A 20,070-nucleotide genomic window follows, 5' to 3' on the forward strand; every position below is an offset into this window, starting at 1 on the left:
CACACACACTCTCTCCCTCCACACACACTCTCTCCCTCCACACACACACTCTCCCTCCACACACACACTCTACCCCGCTCCACACACACACACACATACTCTCTCTCTACCCACCTCCACACACACACACATACTCTCCTCTCTACCTCCCTCCATACACACACTCTCTCTCTCTAACCCCCCCCCACACACTCACTCTACCCTCCTCCACACAGTCTACCCACTCCACACACACACTCTCTCTGTACCCCCTCCACACACACACTCTCTCTCTCTCTCTCTACCCCCCTCCACACACACACACACACACTCTCTCTCTCTAACCCCCTCCACACACTCACTCTACCCTCCTCCACACAGTCTACCCACTCCACACACACACTCTCTCTGTACCCCCTCCACACACACACACTCTCTCTCTCTCTCTACCCCCCTCCACACACACACACTCTCTCTCTCTACCCCCCTCCACACACACATACTCTCTCTCTACCCCCCTCCACGCACACACTCTCTCTACTCCCCTCCACACACACTCTCTCCCTCCACACACACACTCTCTCCCTCCACACACACTCTCTCCCTCCACACACACACTCTCCCTCCACACACACACTCTACCCCGCTCCACACACACACACACATACTCTCTCTCTACCCACCTCCACACACACACACATACTCTCCTCTCTACCTCCCTCCATACACACACTCTCTCTCTCTAACCCCCCCCCACACACTCACTTTACCCTCCTCCACACAGTCTACCCACTCCACACACACACTCTCTCTGTACCCCCTCCACACACACACTCTCTCTCTCTCTCTCTACCCCCCTCCACACACACACACACTCTCTCTCTCTAACCCCCTCCACACACTCACACACTCTCTCTCTCTACCCCCCTCCACACACACTCTCTCTCTCTACCCACCTCCACACTCTCTCTCCCTCCACACACACACTCTCTCTCTACCCACCTCCACACTCTCTCTCCCTCCACACACACACTCTACCCTGCTCCACACACACACTCTACCCCGCTCCACACACACACATACTCTCTCTCTACCCCCCTCCACACACACTCACTTTCTCTACCCCCCTCCACACACACTCACTCTACCCCCTCCACACACACACACACTCTCTCTCTCTCTACCCCCCTCCACACACACTCTCTCTCTCTACCCCCTCCACACACACTCTCTCTCTCTACCCCCCTCCACACACACTCTCTCTCTCTACCCACCTCCACACTCTCTCTCCCTCCACACACACACACTCTACCCTGCTCCACACACACACTCTACCCCGCTCCACACACACACATACTCTCCTCTCTACCCCCCTCCACACACACACACTCTCTCTCTACCCCCTCCACACACACACACACACACAGACTCTCTCTCTACCCCCTCCACACACACACACACACACACACTCTCTCTCTCTATACCACCCTCCACACACACACACACTCTCTCTCTCTACCCCCCTCCACACACAGCCTACCCCCTCCACACACACACACACACACACACACTCTCTCTCTCTGTACCCCCCTCCACACACACACACACACTCTCTCTCTCTACCCCCCTCCACACACAGCCTACCCCCTCCACACACACACACACACACACACACACACACTCTGTACCTCCCTCCACACACACACATACTCTCTCTCTACCCCATTCCACACACACACTCTCTCTCTACCCCCCCACACACACACACTCTCTACCCCCTCCCCCCCACACACACACACACTCACCCCCCAGACACACGCTCCCCCACACACACACTCTCCCCCCACACCCACGCACACTCCCCCACTCCCACACTCCCCAGTTCTGTCTGTCTCTTTCTCTCTATCTCCCTCTCTGTCTCATTCGCAAAAACGAGAGCAGACCAGTTCTCACTGTTCCCCCTTTCTCGAGGACAAACAGCCGCATTTTCTCCGTCAAAGAAGAAAGAGGGGGATTGCTTGATCACAGCGGCCTTTCTCTGAGAGCAGACGGTGATTAGCAAATACACAGCCTGCTGTCTTGTTGTTTCAGTCTCATAGCACATCAATTAGTGAAATCGGCAAGGAACCAGGTTGCCCATGACTTCCGACCTCCCAGCCCCAAAGGTGTGCATCTTCCAGGCAGATCCTGAGATCGTGAAGTATTCGGCCACACAGTCAGGAATCTGCCAAGTATGCCTGCTGCTCTGTAGGTCCCATATTCAGTCAGTACAGATAGATATTAACAAATTTTGCATTGCAAAAATGGAGTAATTCTAGTACGGATGTGTTGAGTATACCTGCAAGAAAATTAATCTCAGGGTTGTATATGGAGTCTTTGGCTTTTTAATGTTTCCATCATTCCACACAGTCACAAGGAGCACGTGCAAACTCCACATGGACAGCGCACAAGGACCGAGTTGAGCTCATCAGATCTGCAAGCGAGATCTTAGGTCTGCGGCTGAGGACACTTCTGTCCAATTGATCAGATCATCTTGATGTTTCTTTCTTCATTCAGAGATGTTCCATGAGTGATGCCTCAAGGGAATAGATACCAGATTAGTGATGATTTCAGAAGCTTACAAAATGCCCCAATGTAAATTCCATTGAGATAATCAGTAGACACCATGCTATAAGAAAAATCGGGCCTTTTGTTTTGGTTTACAATACAGGTATTCCCTTCTTTACAAAAGTTCACTTTATGCCACTTCGCCTTTATGAAAGACCTATATTAGTACCTGTTTTCGCTAACCGAAAGAAAGCCAAAGAGGATTTTCGCTTTTACAAAAAAAGGGGAAAAGCGAAAATAGCATTCAGCGTTTGTTTTGCAGCGAGCCATTACAGAGGCAGCGAGAGTGGCGAAAAGCAAAAATAGCGTTCAGCGTTTGTTCTGCAGCGAGCCGTTACAGAGGCAGCGAGAGGCGAAAAGCAAAAATAGCGTTCAGCGTTTGTTTTTTCTCTCAGCAAACACTCAGAATCTCAGCATCAAGCCACCATAGCTTTGAACTGCATGTTAACTGCGTGTTTATGTGTTATTTGGTGTGATTTGGTAGGTTATTTTTTGGGTCTGGGAACGCTCAAAATATTTCCCCATAGAAATGAGTGGTAATTGCTTCTTCACTTTACACTATTTTGGTTTATGAGAGGTTTTATAGGAATGCTGTACTTTTGGATAGCGGGGGATACCTGTTAAGCAGGATCATACTTAATCACATTTCATTTTGCCAAAAAGGAAAACTAAAAATGGAGACAATAAAAAGAGATGCTTGGATTTGTGACGCAAAGACATAGTTGTTTGTAATTAGAATTAATCCACCAGCAATAATGTTAAGTTTAGATCTTTGTCAATTCATGCACAGTTGCTTTTAAAGTATCAAATGCGATCAATAAAAAGGCAGTTGTTGGTTAAGAACTGAGTTCCTCCAGCATTTTGTGTGTGTTTCTCTGGTTAAGAATTATCTAGTTTTTCTATTAAATCTCATTTGCAATTAAATTTCAGGTGTCTCCAAGGCGATTTTAGATGCTGCTGGTCCAACTGTGGAAGCTGAGTGTCATCAGAAAGGTTTGGAATTTGTTTTCTTTTTCAGACCCAAGCAGCTTCCAGCTCAACAATCTCTTTGCCTTTCTGCCTATAATGTACAATAGGATTTTAATATTTTAGCATTAAACTTAAGCTTCCAATTGGCAAAATATTATGGTGCCTTGGAAAAGTATTCAGCCCCCACAATGACGTTCACATTTTACTGTCTCGTTTTCTAAATTTTAAATATATTTAAGTTGTATTTTTGTTGAGCTAATCTATAAAATATTGTGCATCGTGTCAAATCAAAAGAAAAATTCCAAAACGTCAACAATTTACTAAAAATTAAAAACCAAAATTGTGAGGCTGAAAATGTATGCATCCTTTTTTTAATTACTTCACTAACTTTACACAGATCCAATACTTTATATTACCTTACCAACTCATGCAATTTGTTGATTTAGAGAATTAGAGAATCATTTGTTTTCAATGAATTCATACAGTTCTCTGTAAGGAACAACTGTATGGTAGATTTTCAACAGACCAAACCAAACCAAAGACAAAAGTGCATTCAAGTCCAGTCAGGGAAATTATATTAAAGAAGCACAAATCTGGAGATGGGTACAAGACTTTATAAATATAATATAAACATGGTCGGATGAGACTGAAGAGGAACTTTTTGGCCTCAACACTAAGCAGTATGTGGGGCGTAGATCTGATATCCCAAAAGACTACTGGCTATAGTAGCTGTGAGAGGTGGTTCAACTCAGGAATGATCAAAGGAGAATGAATAGCTTTACACTGCTGACATTTTAGTTTTTGAATTTTTAGTTTATCATGCTTTACAATTCTCAGTTTTTTTTGGTGAGGGGGGCTGTTCTATGAAAAAAGGAACCTGTGATTCAGAAATAAAATATCTCGGTGAAATTGATCAAAAATCCTGGTTGTAGTACTCATTTATGTGAACAAAGTGTTAGGGGCAGAATACTTTTACAAGGTATTGTATACTAAATCAAAGGCAAAGATGTTATGTAAGATTATCAAGAAATGTAATGAGACAGAATTAGTGCCTCTCTAATTATGGAAGAGGTATATATAATAGAGTATATATAATATAATATATAATAATAATTGTATATATACAATAGAGCTGCCAAAACAGCTCTATGCAGGTCAGAAGGCAGAACAACAGAAATAGAAAGCAGAACCACAGAGGCCTAATGCTTGACATAAATCTTTTTTCCAAGACTATTCTCCATGCACTTTTTCCCAACTTACCCTCTGACTTTGTTTTTTTAAATATTTCAATCTCTAGATCTCGGATGTCCTCAGGCAAACATTTCATTCCACTGCCCTCACCAAATTTTTCTCATTATTCATACCAAGTGCAGAATATCAAAGTTCCCTTATTCCAGGGTGGCTAATGCTCCCAGACATGACAACACATGCAAAATATTTCAAGGCTCCTTCACTCTACCCTGATCTCAGAAATATGTCTGTTTCCTGATGTACCAGGTTCCTCATTCCTCAGTGCTACAACAAATGTTTAACAAAGATGCTTAATGGACAGAGTCCAAAGAAGGATATGAGCAGGTTTTTAAAATGAATTACAGGAAAATCTGCCGGAGGATTTGGAGAAGGAATTCCACGTTACATGCCAGGTTGTATGAAGTGGGGTTTCGTTGTCTATCCATGACCATGATCGTTCTTGGAAATTTTTTCTGCAGAAGTGGTTTGCCATTGCCTTCCTCGGGCAGTGACTTTACAAGACATGTGACCCCAGCCATTATGGTTTGTGATGTGCACCAGCTGCTCATACGACCGTCCACCATCTACTCCCATGGCATCATGTGACCCTGGGCAGGGGGCTATACCTTGCCCAAGGGTGCTTTGCAGACTAGCGGAGGGAAGGAGCGTCCTACACCTTCTTTGGTAGGGACGTACTGTGTCTCCACCCTGCCACCCATCAGTGGATGGGTCAATCATGTGCGTGGTTGACAAGGTGAAAGAATGCTGAACTTTGAGAACATTACAAAGCTGGAGGGGTGAAGTCATGCAAGATTTTATACAATTAAATAAAAGGTTTAAATCAACATATTGTGGAAGAGGTAGCTTGTGTTGTTTAGCAAATCAGTGAGCGATAGGGATGTAAGGTGAGATATTGTACAGTGTCATAAGTCAAAATTTTTTAAAATTCACACAACTTGGGTGGGGAGGGAGTTGGGGTTCAATTCTGGTGTCAACTGTAAGAAAGTTTGTATGCTGTGTGTGTGTGTGTTTCCTCCCACAGTGCAAAGACGTAGCATTTAGCAGCTTAATTGGTGATTGTAAGTTGTCCTGTCATTAGACTAGGATTAAGTAGTTGGGTTGATGGGCAGTGTGGGTCATTAGGCCAGAAGGGCCTGTTCCATGCTTTATCTCTAAAAATACTTTTAAAAATTTAACAACCTCTATTCAAATAGACAACAGCAGTATACCAGAAATTCGAGAGTATCGGGGTGGGGGTCGCAGAAGCGACTGTCATTGCTATTACTAAGGGGAAGGTGTCTGGGAAGCTGAAAGACCTTAAGTAAAGTCACCTGGACCAGATGGTCTACCAGGGGTCAGCAACCTTTACCACTGAAAGAGCCACTTGGACCCGTTTCCCACAGAAAAGAAAACACTGGGAGCCGCAAAACCCGTTTGACATTTAAAATGAAATAACACTGCATACAACGTTTTGTTTTGCCTTTATGCTATGTATAAACAAACTATAATGTGTTGCATTTATGAAATTGATGAACTCCTGCAGAGAAAACAAAATTACATTTCTGCATGCAACAAAAACATTTTGAACTCCGAAAAAAAGACGTTGGGTTGAAGGTTACTTTTAAGTAAAATACTCAACATCTATTCGAGTCCTTCTTGTATTTATGAAAAACGCCAAACTTAAATTTGCCGCCAGCAGCAAACCAAAAATAACGTCAGCCAGCTGTCAACCTGAAAAATAAAAGGACTATTTCACTGAACAATGAAAACATATGAATATACGTAAAATAATAGGCAATTAAAATATTTATCATACTTGTTCAGGTTGACTCACACCTGACAATGCAGTCGTATTCAGTAGGGATGGATCGATGCTTAGGGGAGTGACCGGGAAGGATAATGTGTTTTTTTCCTCTCTGAACTCACAGAAGCGTTTCCCAAACGGTGTTTGCATTGTGATGATTGCAGAATGTAAATACTCCGAATTTATCATGTCGTGACCTTGTTTGAACTCTCTCAAATTGGGGATGTGAGACAATGTGCCTTTCTGTAAATCTCTGGCAAGCAACGTCAACTTGCGCTCGAATGCCAAAACATCCTCCAACATGTGCAGGGCTGTACGTCCTTACCCCGTTGAAGAGCTGTGTTCAGCGTGTTCAGGTGCGCTGTCATGTCTACCATGAAGTGTAGCTTTTCCAGCCACTCTGGCTGTTCCAGCTCAGGAAAGGTGAGCCCTTTGCTGCCCAGGAAAGTTTTCACTTCTTCCAGACACGCGACAAAGCGTTTCAGCACCTCCCCTCTGGACAGCCAGCGATAAAAACACGTTGTAGCGGTGTGCTACACGCAGTCAGTAAACTGCAGTCAAAGATAGCTTTATTCGAACTAAACAGCCTTGCTTTTAAGCCTCCCTCAACCCGCCCCCCCCATGGGCGCGGATGCTGCAAAAGACACGTACTCACAAACCCCCGTAGGCTATCTCCCTTAGCCTGAACGCTGGCTAATTGTGAGCCGGTTCGGATGTGTCAGGAAATGGGTCGCCACAACGTCTTATTTAGATTGTACAAGATCACCATAATCTTCAAATTTAGATTTACATTTCAAAAACTAACAAACTAACATAAAATACATTTTAATTAAATACTGACCATGTAGCGGTGTGCTACACGCAGCGCTAAAATTACGACACGGAGTCGGTAACTGCAGTCGAAGGAAAAAACTTTATTCGAAATCTTCAGCCTCACTTTTAAGCCTCCCTCAACCTGCCCCCCATGGCGCAGAGGCTCCAAAGCTCTGTGCTCACAAACCCCCGTAGGCTATCTAATTGTGAGTCATTTCGGATGTGCCAGGAAAAGGGTCGCCACAACCAATTATTTCCCAAAGCAACAGGGAGCCGCAGCACAGACGTAAAAGAGCCACATGTGGCTCCGGAGCCGCGGGTTGCCGACCCCCGGTCTACACCCATGGTTCTGAAAGAGATGGCTGAGGAGATTGTGAAGGCATTAGTAATGATCTTTCAAGAATCACTAGATTCTGGATTGGTCCCTGAGGACTGAAACCATTGCTGAAACTATTGATAGAGATAGGTTGATAGATTCTTGATTGGTCAGGGCAGGAATGTATATGGGGGGAAGGCAAAAGATGGAGGCTGAGAGGGAAAATGGATTGGCCATGATGAAGTGGCAGAGCAGACTCGATGAGCCAAATGGCCTAATTCTGCTCTGATGTCTTATGGTCTTGTAGACTGGAGATTTGCAAATTCACTCCACTCTTTGAGAATGGAGGGAGGCAGAAGAAAATAAATTATAGGCTAGTTAGCCTGACTTCAGTGCTTGGGAAGAGAGAGAGAGAGAAAGAGAGAGAGAGAGAGAGACACCCACACACACACACACACACGAGTTAGAGGTTAGAGGGAGATGGATAATAAATCAACAATGATGGAATGTTGGAGATCATTCAATGGGCTGAATGGCCTAATTCTCCTGTGTCTTATTTTCTAAATATTAGTGGACAGGAAAATGTAATTGTTATTTATGTAATGACTGCAAAAATTAAATGAAGTGATTCTTTCTTTAATTCATAGGCTCACAGACAAACAGTGCAACAATAATAACGAGTGCAGGAAAACTGCGGTGTCAAGCTATAATTCACGTGGATGGACAAACAGATCAAACTGAAATCAGAGCTACAGTTGGTGAAGTTCTTCAGCTCTGTGAACAACTGAAATTCACCTCAGTTGCTTTCCCTGCCGTTGGTACAGGTTGGTATTTCCCTTAACGCCTTTTATTGCCCACTCCTTTTCGAGTTTCCTTATACACTGAGAAGAGCCAACATATTAATATCCAGACCAAGACAGGAACTATCTACATATATAAGTTGTTCAACCTCTGTATATAAGAAGAATTGGCATATGGCCAAGTGTCTGGCATCAGTCTATGATCTGAAGGTCGCTTGTACAAGCCTTAGCTGTTGTGTCCTTGAGCAAGGCATTTAACCACACATTGCTCTGCGATGACACCGGTGCCAAGTTGTATGGGTCCTAATTCCCTTCCCTTGGACAACATCAGTGGCGTGGAGAGGAAAGACTTGTAGCATGGGCAACTGCAGGTCTTCCATACAACCTTGCCCAGGCCTCAGTCATCATCAAAAATCGATGGACAGCCAAAGAGGAGGAGAGAGGATAAAAATTATGCAGTAAGATGTGGGAATGTCATTAGTGGATTATGATAATGGGAAGGCAGTTGGTCTGAAAATGAGCTTGAGATTAAACAGGCAAGCAGTCATAACCTTGGGTACTCCAGTTTAGATGAAAGTGCATACCCTAGTGCTTACTTCCACAATGCATGCTGCAGTTGGTGAACTTAATTTGATAATTTGCGTGAGAGATGCTGTAATGTTGCGATTACCAAAATCTGAAGAGGGTGACAAGATAGAATCTTGATCCTGATGTAATCTCTATGTTTCCACTGTGGGACCATCCACTTCTGCAATGGTTGGTTTCATACTGCCCATACTCCCAAAGTGCCCCATTCTTGTCCTTGTCCTGATCAGATCAATTTGTTACATGTTGGCTTGGGCTCATCTGACTGACCTGTGTGAGCTTCTCGTGACTCGGGACTTCAAGCGGTAGACTTGTGCCTCAGGTAACTTGCTTCAGACTAGTTCAATCCTGTTTAGTCAGGCCCACCAAACACTGGGCTCAGGCTATTTCAGATCGCAGGTCATTCTTCCTGCAAGCTTGCTATTTTTACATAATGTAATAAACAGCTTCTTAGTTGGAAGACAGTTTCAGGTTTGACTCTTGTTGAGCCATCCCTAAACAGATTACAAAATGACAGCCTTCATTCCTTTGACCACATGGCAGGAACAAAAACATCTGCTTTGTCAACTTCTCTTGCCCTTAGTTTATTCCTGTTAGCTAATTCACAGATGTTAATTCTTTCTAGCCAACAGATCCCTGCAGGACACCTCTAGTTACGGACCTCAAACCAGAATAAGTCTTGTTGACCACTATTCTCTGTTTTCTATAAGACAACAGAACATGGGAGGAGAATTAGTGCCACTTGTCTCTTTGGGTTTGCTCCACCATTAGATCCTGGCTGATTTATTATCCCCCTCAGGCCCATTCTTCTTCCTTGTCATAACTTTTATCACCCTTACTAATAAAGAACCTATCAATCTCTGCTTTAAATGTACCCAATGACTTAACCTCCACAGCTGTCTGTGGAAATGAATTCCACAGATTCACCACTCAGCATATCCTTTCTTAGATATGATGCCCAAAACTGTTTGAAATACTCCAGATGTGTTCTGGCAAATGCCTTGTAAAGCCTCAGCACTGCATGCTTGCTTTTAAAAAGGGTAACACAGTAGTGCAGCAGTTAGCGCGAAGCTGTTACAGTCTGGTGCAATCCAGAGTTTGGAGTTCAATTCCGGCACTGTCTGTAAGGAGTTCTCCCCATGAACCACGTGGATATCCTACAAATGCTCCAGTTTCCTCGCATAGTCTAAAAACGTATCGGTTGCTAGGTTAATTGGTCATTGTAAATTGTCCTATGAATAGGGTAGTGTTAAATAGTTGGGTTGCTCAGCAGTTCACCTCATTGAGCTGGAAGGGCCTCTTCTGCACTGTATCTCTAAATATAACTACAATATTCTAGTTCTCTAGAAATGAATGCTAACATTGCATTTGCTTTCCTTACGACCAATTTAACTTGCAAATTAAACTTTAGGGAAAATCCTACTGAATTTACTTCCCATTCAGCAAGTAGTCTATGCCATGTCAATTTTGAATCCAAGTGGACAGATCATTGTGGATCCCATGCACTTTGATCTCCCGGATGAGCCTACCATGAGGGATCTTGTCAAATACCTTACTAAACTACAATATCCAGAGCTCTTCATCAATCACTTTCATCAGACATGACTTGCCCCACACAAAGCCACGTATACAATAGCTAATTAGGCCATGGTTTTTCAAGTGTTCAAAATCCTATCCTGAAACTTGCATGTGCATGCTTTTCCTTCCTGACTAAATTCAATAGCTCTCTTATCTGAGATTCCCTTAGTTTACCATTCTTTTCCTTTCTCTCCCTATGATCACATGGGCTTCTTTTAGGGTCTCCATTTCCTCCCAAGCTGTCAAGGACCTACAGATTAGGATTAATAGCTGTGGGCTCACTATGTTGGTGTTGGAAGTGTGGTGCCACTTGCGGGCTGTCCCAGCACAACTTCGGACTCTGTTGTTAGTTAAAGCATACAATGCATTTTTTCGAGAGATATTAATAAAGAGAGGAGATGCACAGTAGGTATAGGCAGTAAGGATGAACTGAGGTACTTGAGAATAACAAATGCAAACAAACACTTAAGAGGGACATCAGGGCCTAAAGAAAGCATGGAGTTGCTCTAGCATGGAGAATTCCGAGGGTTTCTTCAGTTATATTAAAAACAAAAGGATAGCAAGGGACAAAATTGATGCTCTTCAAGGTCAGCATAGTCATCTATACTTGTAGCTAATGAAATAGGGAAGATCTTAAATAGATTATTTGCACCTGTATTTACTCAGATGGGCCCAGGGTTTATAGAAGTGAGGCGAAACAGCAATGAGCTCATGAACTGTATACGGATCTCAGAAGAGGAGGTGCTTATTATTTTGAGGAAGATCAGGGTGGATAAAACCCCAGACGCTGATAAGGTGTTCCCTCAGACCTTGTGCAGAAATTGCAGGGGCCCTAACAAAGGAATTAAAACTTGCATAGGTATGGGTAATGTGTTGGAAGATTGGAGGACAGCAAATGTTCTTCCACTGTTCTAAGGCCGGAAATTATAGGCGGGTGAATCTGACACCAGCAGTGGGAAATTTATTGGAAGGTATTTGAAGAGACCGTACATTTAAGTATTTGGATAGACTGGGGCTATGCATTGTAAATTGTGTCTAATCTATCTTGGGAGAAGCGCTGTCGACGTTTCGGGCCGAGACCCTTCGTCAGGACTAACCGAAAGGAAAGATTGTAAGAGATTTGAAAGTACTGGAGTGAGGGGGAAATGCGAAATGATAGGAGAAGACCGGAGGGGGTGGGATGAAGCTAAGAGCTGGAAAGGTGATTGGCGAAAGTGACACAGAGCTGGAGAAGGGAAAGGATCATGGGACGGGAGGCCTCAGGAGAAAGAAAGGGGGTGGGGGAAGCACCAGAGGGAGATGGAGAACAGGCAAACAACTAAATATGTCAGGGTTGGGGTAAGAAGTGGAGGAGGGGCATTAATGGAAGTTAGAGAAGTCAATGTTATATATAGGCCTTCAAATAGTAGCCAAGACATGGGGTTGAGATTGCAAAGGGAGATGGAAAGGGCATGTAATAAGCATAATGTCACAATTGTAATAGGGGACTTCAATATGCTAGGAGATTTGGAAAATCAGGTTAGTGTTGAAGTGCAAGACGGAATTTTTTGAATGCCTTCGAGACAGCTTTTTAGAGCAGCTTGTGTTTGAGCCTACTGGGGGAAAGGCTGTCTTAGATTGGGTGCTGTGTAATAACCCAGATCTTATTAGGGAGCATAATGTAAAGGAACCCTTAGGAGACAGTGATCATAATATGATTCAATTCATACTGCAATTTGAGAGGGAGAAGCATAAGTCACAAGTATCAGTATTGCAATTGAATAAAGGGAATTACAGAGGCATAAGAGGGGAGCTTGCCTAGGTGGACTGGGGTGGGGGAGTGGGGAGGGACACTGGCAGGTGATGGCAGAATAGATGTGGCTGAACTTTCTGGGAATGGTTCACAAGGTGCAGGATAGATATGCCCCACAGAAGACAGAAATTGTTCTCAAATGGCAGGGCTAGGCAACTGTGGCTGACAAGGGAAATTAACGACTGCATAAAAGCCAAGGAAAGTGCATATGAAGTAGCAAAAGTGAGTGGGAAGATGTTTGATTGGGAAGCTTTTAAAATCCAACAAAGGGCAACTAAAAGAGCAATAAGAAGGGAAAATGTGAAATATGAGTGCAAGTGAGCCAATAACATAATGCAGGATACCAGAAGTTTTTTTCAGTTATTTAAAGAGTAAAAGGGAGGTGAGTGGAAAGTTGAATGATTGGATTTTAAAAACTTCCCAACAAAAGGCAACTAAGGGAAAGGATGAAATAAGAGAGCAAACTAGCCTATTATATAAAGCATTATCTGTCTTCTATGGGGCATATTGCAGTATGAATTGAATCATATTATGATCACTGTCTCCTAAGGGTTCCTTTACATTATGCTCCCTAATAAGATCTGGGTTATTACACAGCACCCAATCTAAGACAGCTTTTCCCCCAGTAGGATGATGACAGTTAAGATTAAAAGTTCATTTCATACTTTATAACATTAGTAAATTCAGCTGCCTTAATGACTATCACTTAGGAACAATCACATAGAGAACTACAGTTCAGAAAGGTCTGTCGGCCCATCCAGTCCATGTTGAATTATTAATCTGCCTAGTCCCATCTACCTGCCCCTGGACAGTAACCCTTCACACCCCTCCCATCCATGTACATATCCAAACTTCTCTTAAATGTTGAAATCAAACTCAGAACCATCACTTCTACAGGCAGCTCGTTGTGCAGTCTCACCAACCTCAGTGAAAAGGATCCCACCCTCCCCAAAGTTCCTCTTACATATTTCACCTTTAACCCATGAGTTCTGGTTCTAGTCTCTCCCAGCCTCAGTGCAAAACCCCATCTATACCCTTCATAATTTGTATCCCTTTGTCAAATCTCCTCTCAATCTTCTTTGTTCCAAAGAATAAAATCCTAATCTATTCAACCTTTCCCTATAACTCAGGTTCTCAATTCCCAGTAATGTCCTTGTAAATTTTCTGTTATCTTTCCTGGAGATAAGTGACCAAAACAGCACACAATACTCCAGATTCGGACATCTGGAACATAAATTGCCATCTCCTGCACTCAATACTTTATGAAGGTCAATGTGCCAAAAGTTTACTTTACAACCCTCTTTACCTCTCAGGCCACTTTCAGGAAATCATGGATCTGTATTCCCAGATCTTTGCCCTACCACACACCTCGGTGCCCTACCACTCACCTTGCCAGTCTTACCCTGGTTTGTCTTCCCAAAGTGCAGCAACTCACACTTGTCTGCATTAAATTCAATATGCCATTTTCAGCCCATATTTCACACTGCAAGTTTCGGTAGCCTTTCTCACTATCCCATGCCTCCAATCTTGGTGTCATCCACAATTTTACTCATCCAGTTTACATTATCACCCAGATTGTTAATGTAGATGACAAAAAACAGACACAGCACTGATCCCTGCGGCATACTACTAGTCAAAGGCCTTCAGTCAAAGAGGTAACTATCTGCTACCACTCTTTGCTTTTCCCCTCATGAAGCTATTGTTGAATCTTATTTACTACCTCATCCTGAATACCAAGTGACTGAACTTGCTTTACTCATCTCCCATGTGGGAGCATGTCAAAGCACTTGTAGACAGCATCAACTTTAGAAACATAGAAAACATACAGCACAATACAGGCCCTTTGGCCCACAAAGATGTGCCGAACATTCCCTACCTTAGAACTACCTAGGCTTTACCCATAGCCCTCTATTTTTCTAAGCTCCATGCAGCCATCCAGGGGTCTCTTAAAAGACCCTATCGTTTCTACCTCCACTGCCACTGCCCATTCCACGCACTCATCACTCTCTGCGTAAAAAAACTTGTCCCTGACATCTCCTCTGTACCTACTTTGAAGCCCCTTAAATCTATGCCCTCTCATGCTAGCCATTTCAGCCCTGGGAAAAAGCTTCTAACTATCCACACGATCAATGCCTCTCATTATCTTGTACACCTCTAACAAATCACCTCCCATCCTCCGTCGCTCCAAGGAGAAATGGCCAAATTCATAACCTATTTTCATAAGGCATGCTCCCCAGTCCATACAACATCCTTGTAAATCTCCTCTGCACCCTTTCTATGGTTTGCACATCCTTCCTGTGGTGGAGTGACCAGAACTGAGCACAGTAATCCAAGTGGGGTACTCCAACTGTCATTGAAATAGTTAATAATGTAAGAAAATGGTTAAAATAGAAAAAAAAGAAACAGAAGAAAAATAATGCAGAAAAAGTAACCTGCTTCAGATTATTATGTGTGAATGTAATGTGAAATGTGCTGATTTTATTGGCCATGAACTGATAAGGTTTGAATTTTAAGAAACTCGAGTCCGACTCTTTGCTGCTGTGGTGAACTACATATACCTGTCTGGACACGCCCCCCCTGCTGACTGCTCCTGTGGCTCCTCCCACAGACCCCTGTATAAAGGTGATTGAGGCCTGAGCCCTGCCCTCAGTCTCCAGGATGTAGTATGGTAGTCAATTACTGCTTGTTCTTCCTTCCAGTCAATAAAAGCCAATATCTCACCTCACATCTCGGAGAGTTATTGATGGTGCATCAGCTGCCAATCAAATGATTTGCCAAGAAACCAAGAAACGGGTTGCCATCATCAGATGAACAGAAAAATTACCTGCCTATACCTGTTAATTATGGTCTCATTATCTCTTGAAAACCAAGGTTTCCTGAAGCTGTTATCTTTACCTTCTATTCCGACAGGCACATACAAGTTTTGTACTCTCAAAATTACACTTTTGAAGGCCTCCCACCTACCAAGTACACCTTTGCCTGAAAACAGCCTGACCCAATCCACACTTCGCAGATCCTTCATGATGCCATCATTATTGGCCTTTATCCAATTTAGAAATCTCAACCCATGGACCAGACCTATCTTTTTCTATATTTACTTTGAAACTAATGCCATTGTCTTCATTAGATGCAAAGTGCTCCCCTACACAAACTTCTGTCCTATCTCGTTCCCTGATAGCAGATCAAGTATCGCACACTCTCTTGTTGAGACTTCTGTGTACTTATTAAGGAAACTTTCTTGAACACATTTGACAAACAGACATTTAGTCTGTTTAAAATAAGGGAGTCCCAGTCAATGTGTTGAAAGTTAAAATCACCTACTATAACAACCTGAGGTCTCTCTACAAATTTGTTCCTCTAAATCCCTGGACTGTTGGGTGGTTTCCAGTTTAGCCCCATTAACGTGATCAGGCATTTCTTATTCCTCAGTTCCACCCACAACACCTCACTAGATGGGTTCTCCAAAGTTGAAAGGACAAATGGCCTGTTCTCCTAAGTTTCTGTTTTTCTGCCTGGCACTTCGTGTTAATTGTGGCTAGAGAGTTAAATCACATGTGAAAATTTAAAATGTTTATATTCCAATCACTAGGACAAGGAAATGTCAAACCTTCCCAAGTTGCTGATGCAATGATTGATTCAGTTGTGGAATTTATACAGAAGAAACCTTCGGCTTCTTTACAGAAGATTCGCATCGTAATTTTTCAACCTCGAATGTTAAGTGAATTCCACAAAAGGATGAAAATGCATGAAGGATCTAATATTCCAGTTAATGAATCCATAATGAAAAAGATTACAAGTAAGTATCAGATATTTTAAAAGGAAGAATAAATTTTGTTCTGGAATGAGTAATAAGATAAGTGCTTTTAAAATAGAAAAGTAGGATTTATTACATAAACTAAAACTCAATGAAAATAAAACAGGTTTGCATCAAGCATGTTTAGATACAAAAGACCTTCAAAGATTCAAGATTCAGAGTATATTTATCATCAAAGTATGTATGTAGTAGACAACGCTGAGATTACCCTTCCCCCAGACAGCCATGAAATAAAGTAAACCCAGTTGAAGAAAAACATCAAACCCCCAACATGCGGGGGGGGGGGGGGTAGGGGAGGGCAAATCACTCAAACAGCAAAAAAACCGGTGAAAAACACATTGTAAATCATCAACCACAAAGTCATCGAAGTCCAGGAATATTCGGTTTAGTTCAGTTCAGGTCAATGATGTACTATATACAAGACATTGTCAGAGGCACAGTGAACTCTAATGTATTATCTGTATTTAAAGTATAGAGAATAGTGGACCAGTCAGTTTAATGTTAAATGTAGGTAAAATAATGGATTCCCGTTTAGAGAGGTTAATGGACAAAACTTTCGAAACAAGAATTCTGAATGTAGAGTTCAAAAGTAAAATCTTGCTTAAAAGGGTAAACAAGGCACTAACAATAGTTATATTGTAGATATAAATTTTTAGAACCCTTTGATAAGGTGCTGCTACAATGGCTAGTGCCCAAGGTCAGGAAACGTAGATTCAGGGATTAAGGAAAATAAAAATTTTCTGTCTGGTCTCACGAGGGAAAGCAAATAGTGGGTGTAATGGGCATTTCTTCAAAGCCAAGAAGATGGCTTGTGACATTTCCTAAAAGTATTGCGATAATTACTGCTTAGAGTTTACATTTGACATCTCAGGCCAAGACCCTTTATCAGGGCTGGAGAAAAAAAGATGAGGTCAGATTAAGAAGGTGGAGGAAGGGGAGGAGGGGTGAAGTAATGAGCTGGGAAGTCAATCGCTGAAAGAGGCAAACAGCACATTTAAGGAAAGGGAGTAGTAGACAAAGTTTATAAATTTAAATACAAAAAGAGAGAGGAGGATCAAGTGTTGATGTGGCAAGTTACACCATGCATCCCGTTTCTGTTCTGTGTCTCTGCATACAATATTTTTATGTAATTTTGTGAATTTTTTTGCTGCTAATAATAGATGCAATTACATCAGTGTTTTCTTGGGAACCGAAGAAAGAAAATGCAGCCTCCTCCACTGAAGAAAATATCGAATTCCAAAATGGGATAGAGACAGTTCATTTTGAGATCTGTGGAGACAATGTACAAACTATTGAAAATACTATATCCTTCATAAAAAGTATAGTTTCAGAAGAGCAGAGTGAAAAAGTTATTGTTAGTGATTTCTTATTGAAATTCTCTGAAAATGAATGTGAAGAATTACGTCATCTTCAGAAAAGTCTTCAAATTTCTTTGGAACTACAACGTAACCAGTCTGGAGCTCAGATAAAAATCTGTGGTATCACGAAGGATGTTCTGTATGCCTTTAGAAAAATTCAGAAAATGATTGACTACATCAGAAAAGAAGAATCTGAAAAAAGAGATGAGGAACTTGTCAAAAATTTGGTTGAATGGCAGTTTGATGATGGCAGTCAATTCACAGCATTTGACAGTACTACAAACCTGATACTGGAAAAGGCGTTCACTGAACAAAAGACTAAATTTACTTTCAAATTTCGCGGCCAACAATGTGCTGTGGATTTGAACAAAAATACTGCAAGGGTCAATGGACATGAGATGAATTTGAAAAGGATTTCGAAAACTGAAGGTAAATTGTTCATTGTATTTAATTTGTACCCTTCTTTTCATTCATAGAGTCATAACATGCCCAGCTGAGAATGAGACAATTTGTGACAAATTGTTACTCTGCCAAATCCCATCAACCTATACCTGGACCAGAGCCATCCATACGCCTCCCATCCATGTACTTATCCAAAGTTCAAAGTAACTTTCATCACCAGAATACATATGTCATCACATACCACCCTGAGATTCTTTTATTCCTGCGGGCATACTCAGCAAATCTGTAGAACAGTAACTATAACAGAATCGATGAAAGATCAACCAGAATGTAGAGACAACAAACTTCAGATGCAAATATAAATAAATAACAACAAGTAACAAGAACTTGAAATAACATCTCCTTAAAGAGAGATCATTGGTTGTAGGAGCACCTCAGTGAATGGGCCAGTGAGTGTAGTTATCCCCTTTTGTTCAAGAGCCTGATGGCTGAGGGGTAGTAACTGTTCTTGAACCTGGTGATACGAATCCTGAGCTCTTGTACCTTCTACCTGATGGCAATAGTGTGAAAAGAGCATGACGTAGATGGTGAGGATCTCTGATAGATGCTGCTTTCCATCGACAGCGTTTCATGTCGTATTCTTAACTGTTGGTATAAAATCTACATCAACCACTTCCACCAGCAGTTTATTCCATGCTCACATTATCTTTGAGTGAAGAGGTTTCCCTTAAATATTTCAACTTTCACCCTTAACCTATTACCTCTATCCCAGCCTCAACAAACCTGTGTTAAAAGCCTGCCAGCATTTACCCTATCTATCCTCCTCATCATGTGACAGGAAGGAGATATGTCTCTACCAAAGAAGGTGTAAGACTCTCCTTCCCTCCACCACCCTGCAAGTCACCCTTAGGCAAGGTGTAGCACCTGCTTAGCTCCCCTCCCCCCAATCAGGGTCATGTGAACCCATGTGAGCAGGTGGTGGATGGTCGTAGAGCCCCTGATGCATATCAAGTCCTAGTTATGCAACCACAGATGCCAGGCGATCTCTGAAGAACATTGAAAATGGCTGGGGTCATTCATCTTGTAAAGACACTGCCCTGAAGAAGGCAAGGGCAAACCACTTATTAGGGAAAAAATTGACAAGAACAATTATTATGGAAAGACCATGATCACCCACGTCATACAACAAGGCACACAGGTGACAAACTTGACAGTGTCCCCTACCATCCATGTACCTATCCAAACTTCTCTTAAACGTTGAAAAATTGAGCTTGCATTCACCACTTGTGCTGGTGGCTCATTCCACACAGTCATGACCCTCTGACTGAAGAAGTTTCTCCTCATGTTCCCCTTAAACTTCACCTTTCACCCTTAACCTACGACCTCTGATTATAGTCCTACCCAACCTCAGTAGAAAAAGCCTGCTTGCATTCACCCTATTTATACCTCTCATAATTTTGTTGACCTCTTTCAAATCTCCTCTCAATTTTCTACACTTTAAGGAATATAGTCCTAACGTATTCAGTCTTTCCTCCATACCCAGAAACATCCTTATATATTTTCTCTGTATTCTTTCAACCTTGTTTACATCTTTCCTATTGGTAAGTGATCAAAACTGCACACAGTACTCCAAATTTGGCCTCACCAATGTCTTGTGCAACTTCAACATAACATCCCAACTTCTGTACTCAATGCTAAAAAAGAATCAGCTGAAGAAATATTAATGGGGGCCAAGGAGATGGCAGATGAACTAAATGAGTATCTTGCATTAGTCTTCACTGTGGAGACACAAGCAGTGTGCCAGGTATTGAAAGGTGCGCAGGAAGAAAGTGAGTGGAGGGGGAAGGGAGAAGGTGCTCAACATGCTGAAAGACCTTAAGGGTACACGTCACCCAGACCAGATGAACTGCACCCTAGGGTTCTGAAAGAGGTTGCAGTAGAGATTGTGAAGGCATTAGTAATCTTTCAAGAATCACTGGACTCTAGCATGATTCCAGAGGACTGGAAAAATGTTCTTTAAGAA

General features: G+C 42.4%; 1 protein-coding gene and 1 long non-coding RNA gene across 4 annotated transcripts in view; one reads left to right on the plus strand and one right to left on the minus strand.

Annotated features, from left to right (window-relative positions):
- The window catches only part of LOC132392463 (protein mono-ADP-ribosyltransferase PARP14-like), an 82,975-nt gene that overhangs the window by 52,558 nt on the left and 10,347 nt on the right, over positions 1-20,070 (plus strand). Inside the window, exons 12-15 of the mRNA XM_059966338.1 lie at positions 3,517-3,579; positions 8,366-8,542; positions 16,063-16,269; positions 17,448-18,074. Coding sequence (XP_059822321.1) covers positions 3,517-3,579; positions 8,366-8,542; positions 16,063-16,269; positions 17,448-18,074 — 1,074 coding nt within the window. The remainder of the gene's footprint in view (positions 1-3,516; positions 3,580-8,365; positions 8,543-16,062; positions 16,270-17,447; positions 18,075-20,070) is intronic.
- LOC132392464 (uncharacterized) overlaps positions 1-20,070 on the minus strand; it is a 98,968-nt gene that overhangs the window by 26,822 nt on the left and 52,076 nt on the right. The window contains exon 4 of one of the 3 annotated variants that reach the window (XR_009511555.1): positions 6,400-6,516. The exons of the other annotated variants lie outside the window; for them this stretch is intronic. This is a non-coding gene — a long non-coding RNA (uncharacterized LOC132392464). Of the gene's footprint in view, positions 1-6,399; positions 6,517-20,070 lie in introns of those variants that run through there. 3 annotated transcript variants of the gene reach the window in all.

Source organism: Hypanus sabinus, chromosome 4 (assembly GCF_030144855.1).
Source record: "Hypanus sabinus isolate sHypSab1 chromosome 4, sHypSab1.hap1, whole genome shotgun sequence".
NCBI lineage: Eukaryota > Metazoa > Chordata > Chondrichthyes > Myliobatiformes > Dasyatidae > Hypanus > Hypanus sabinus.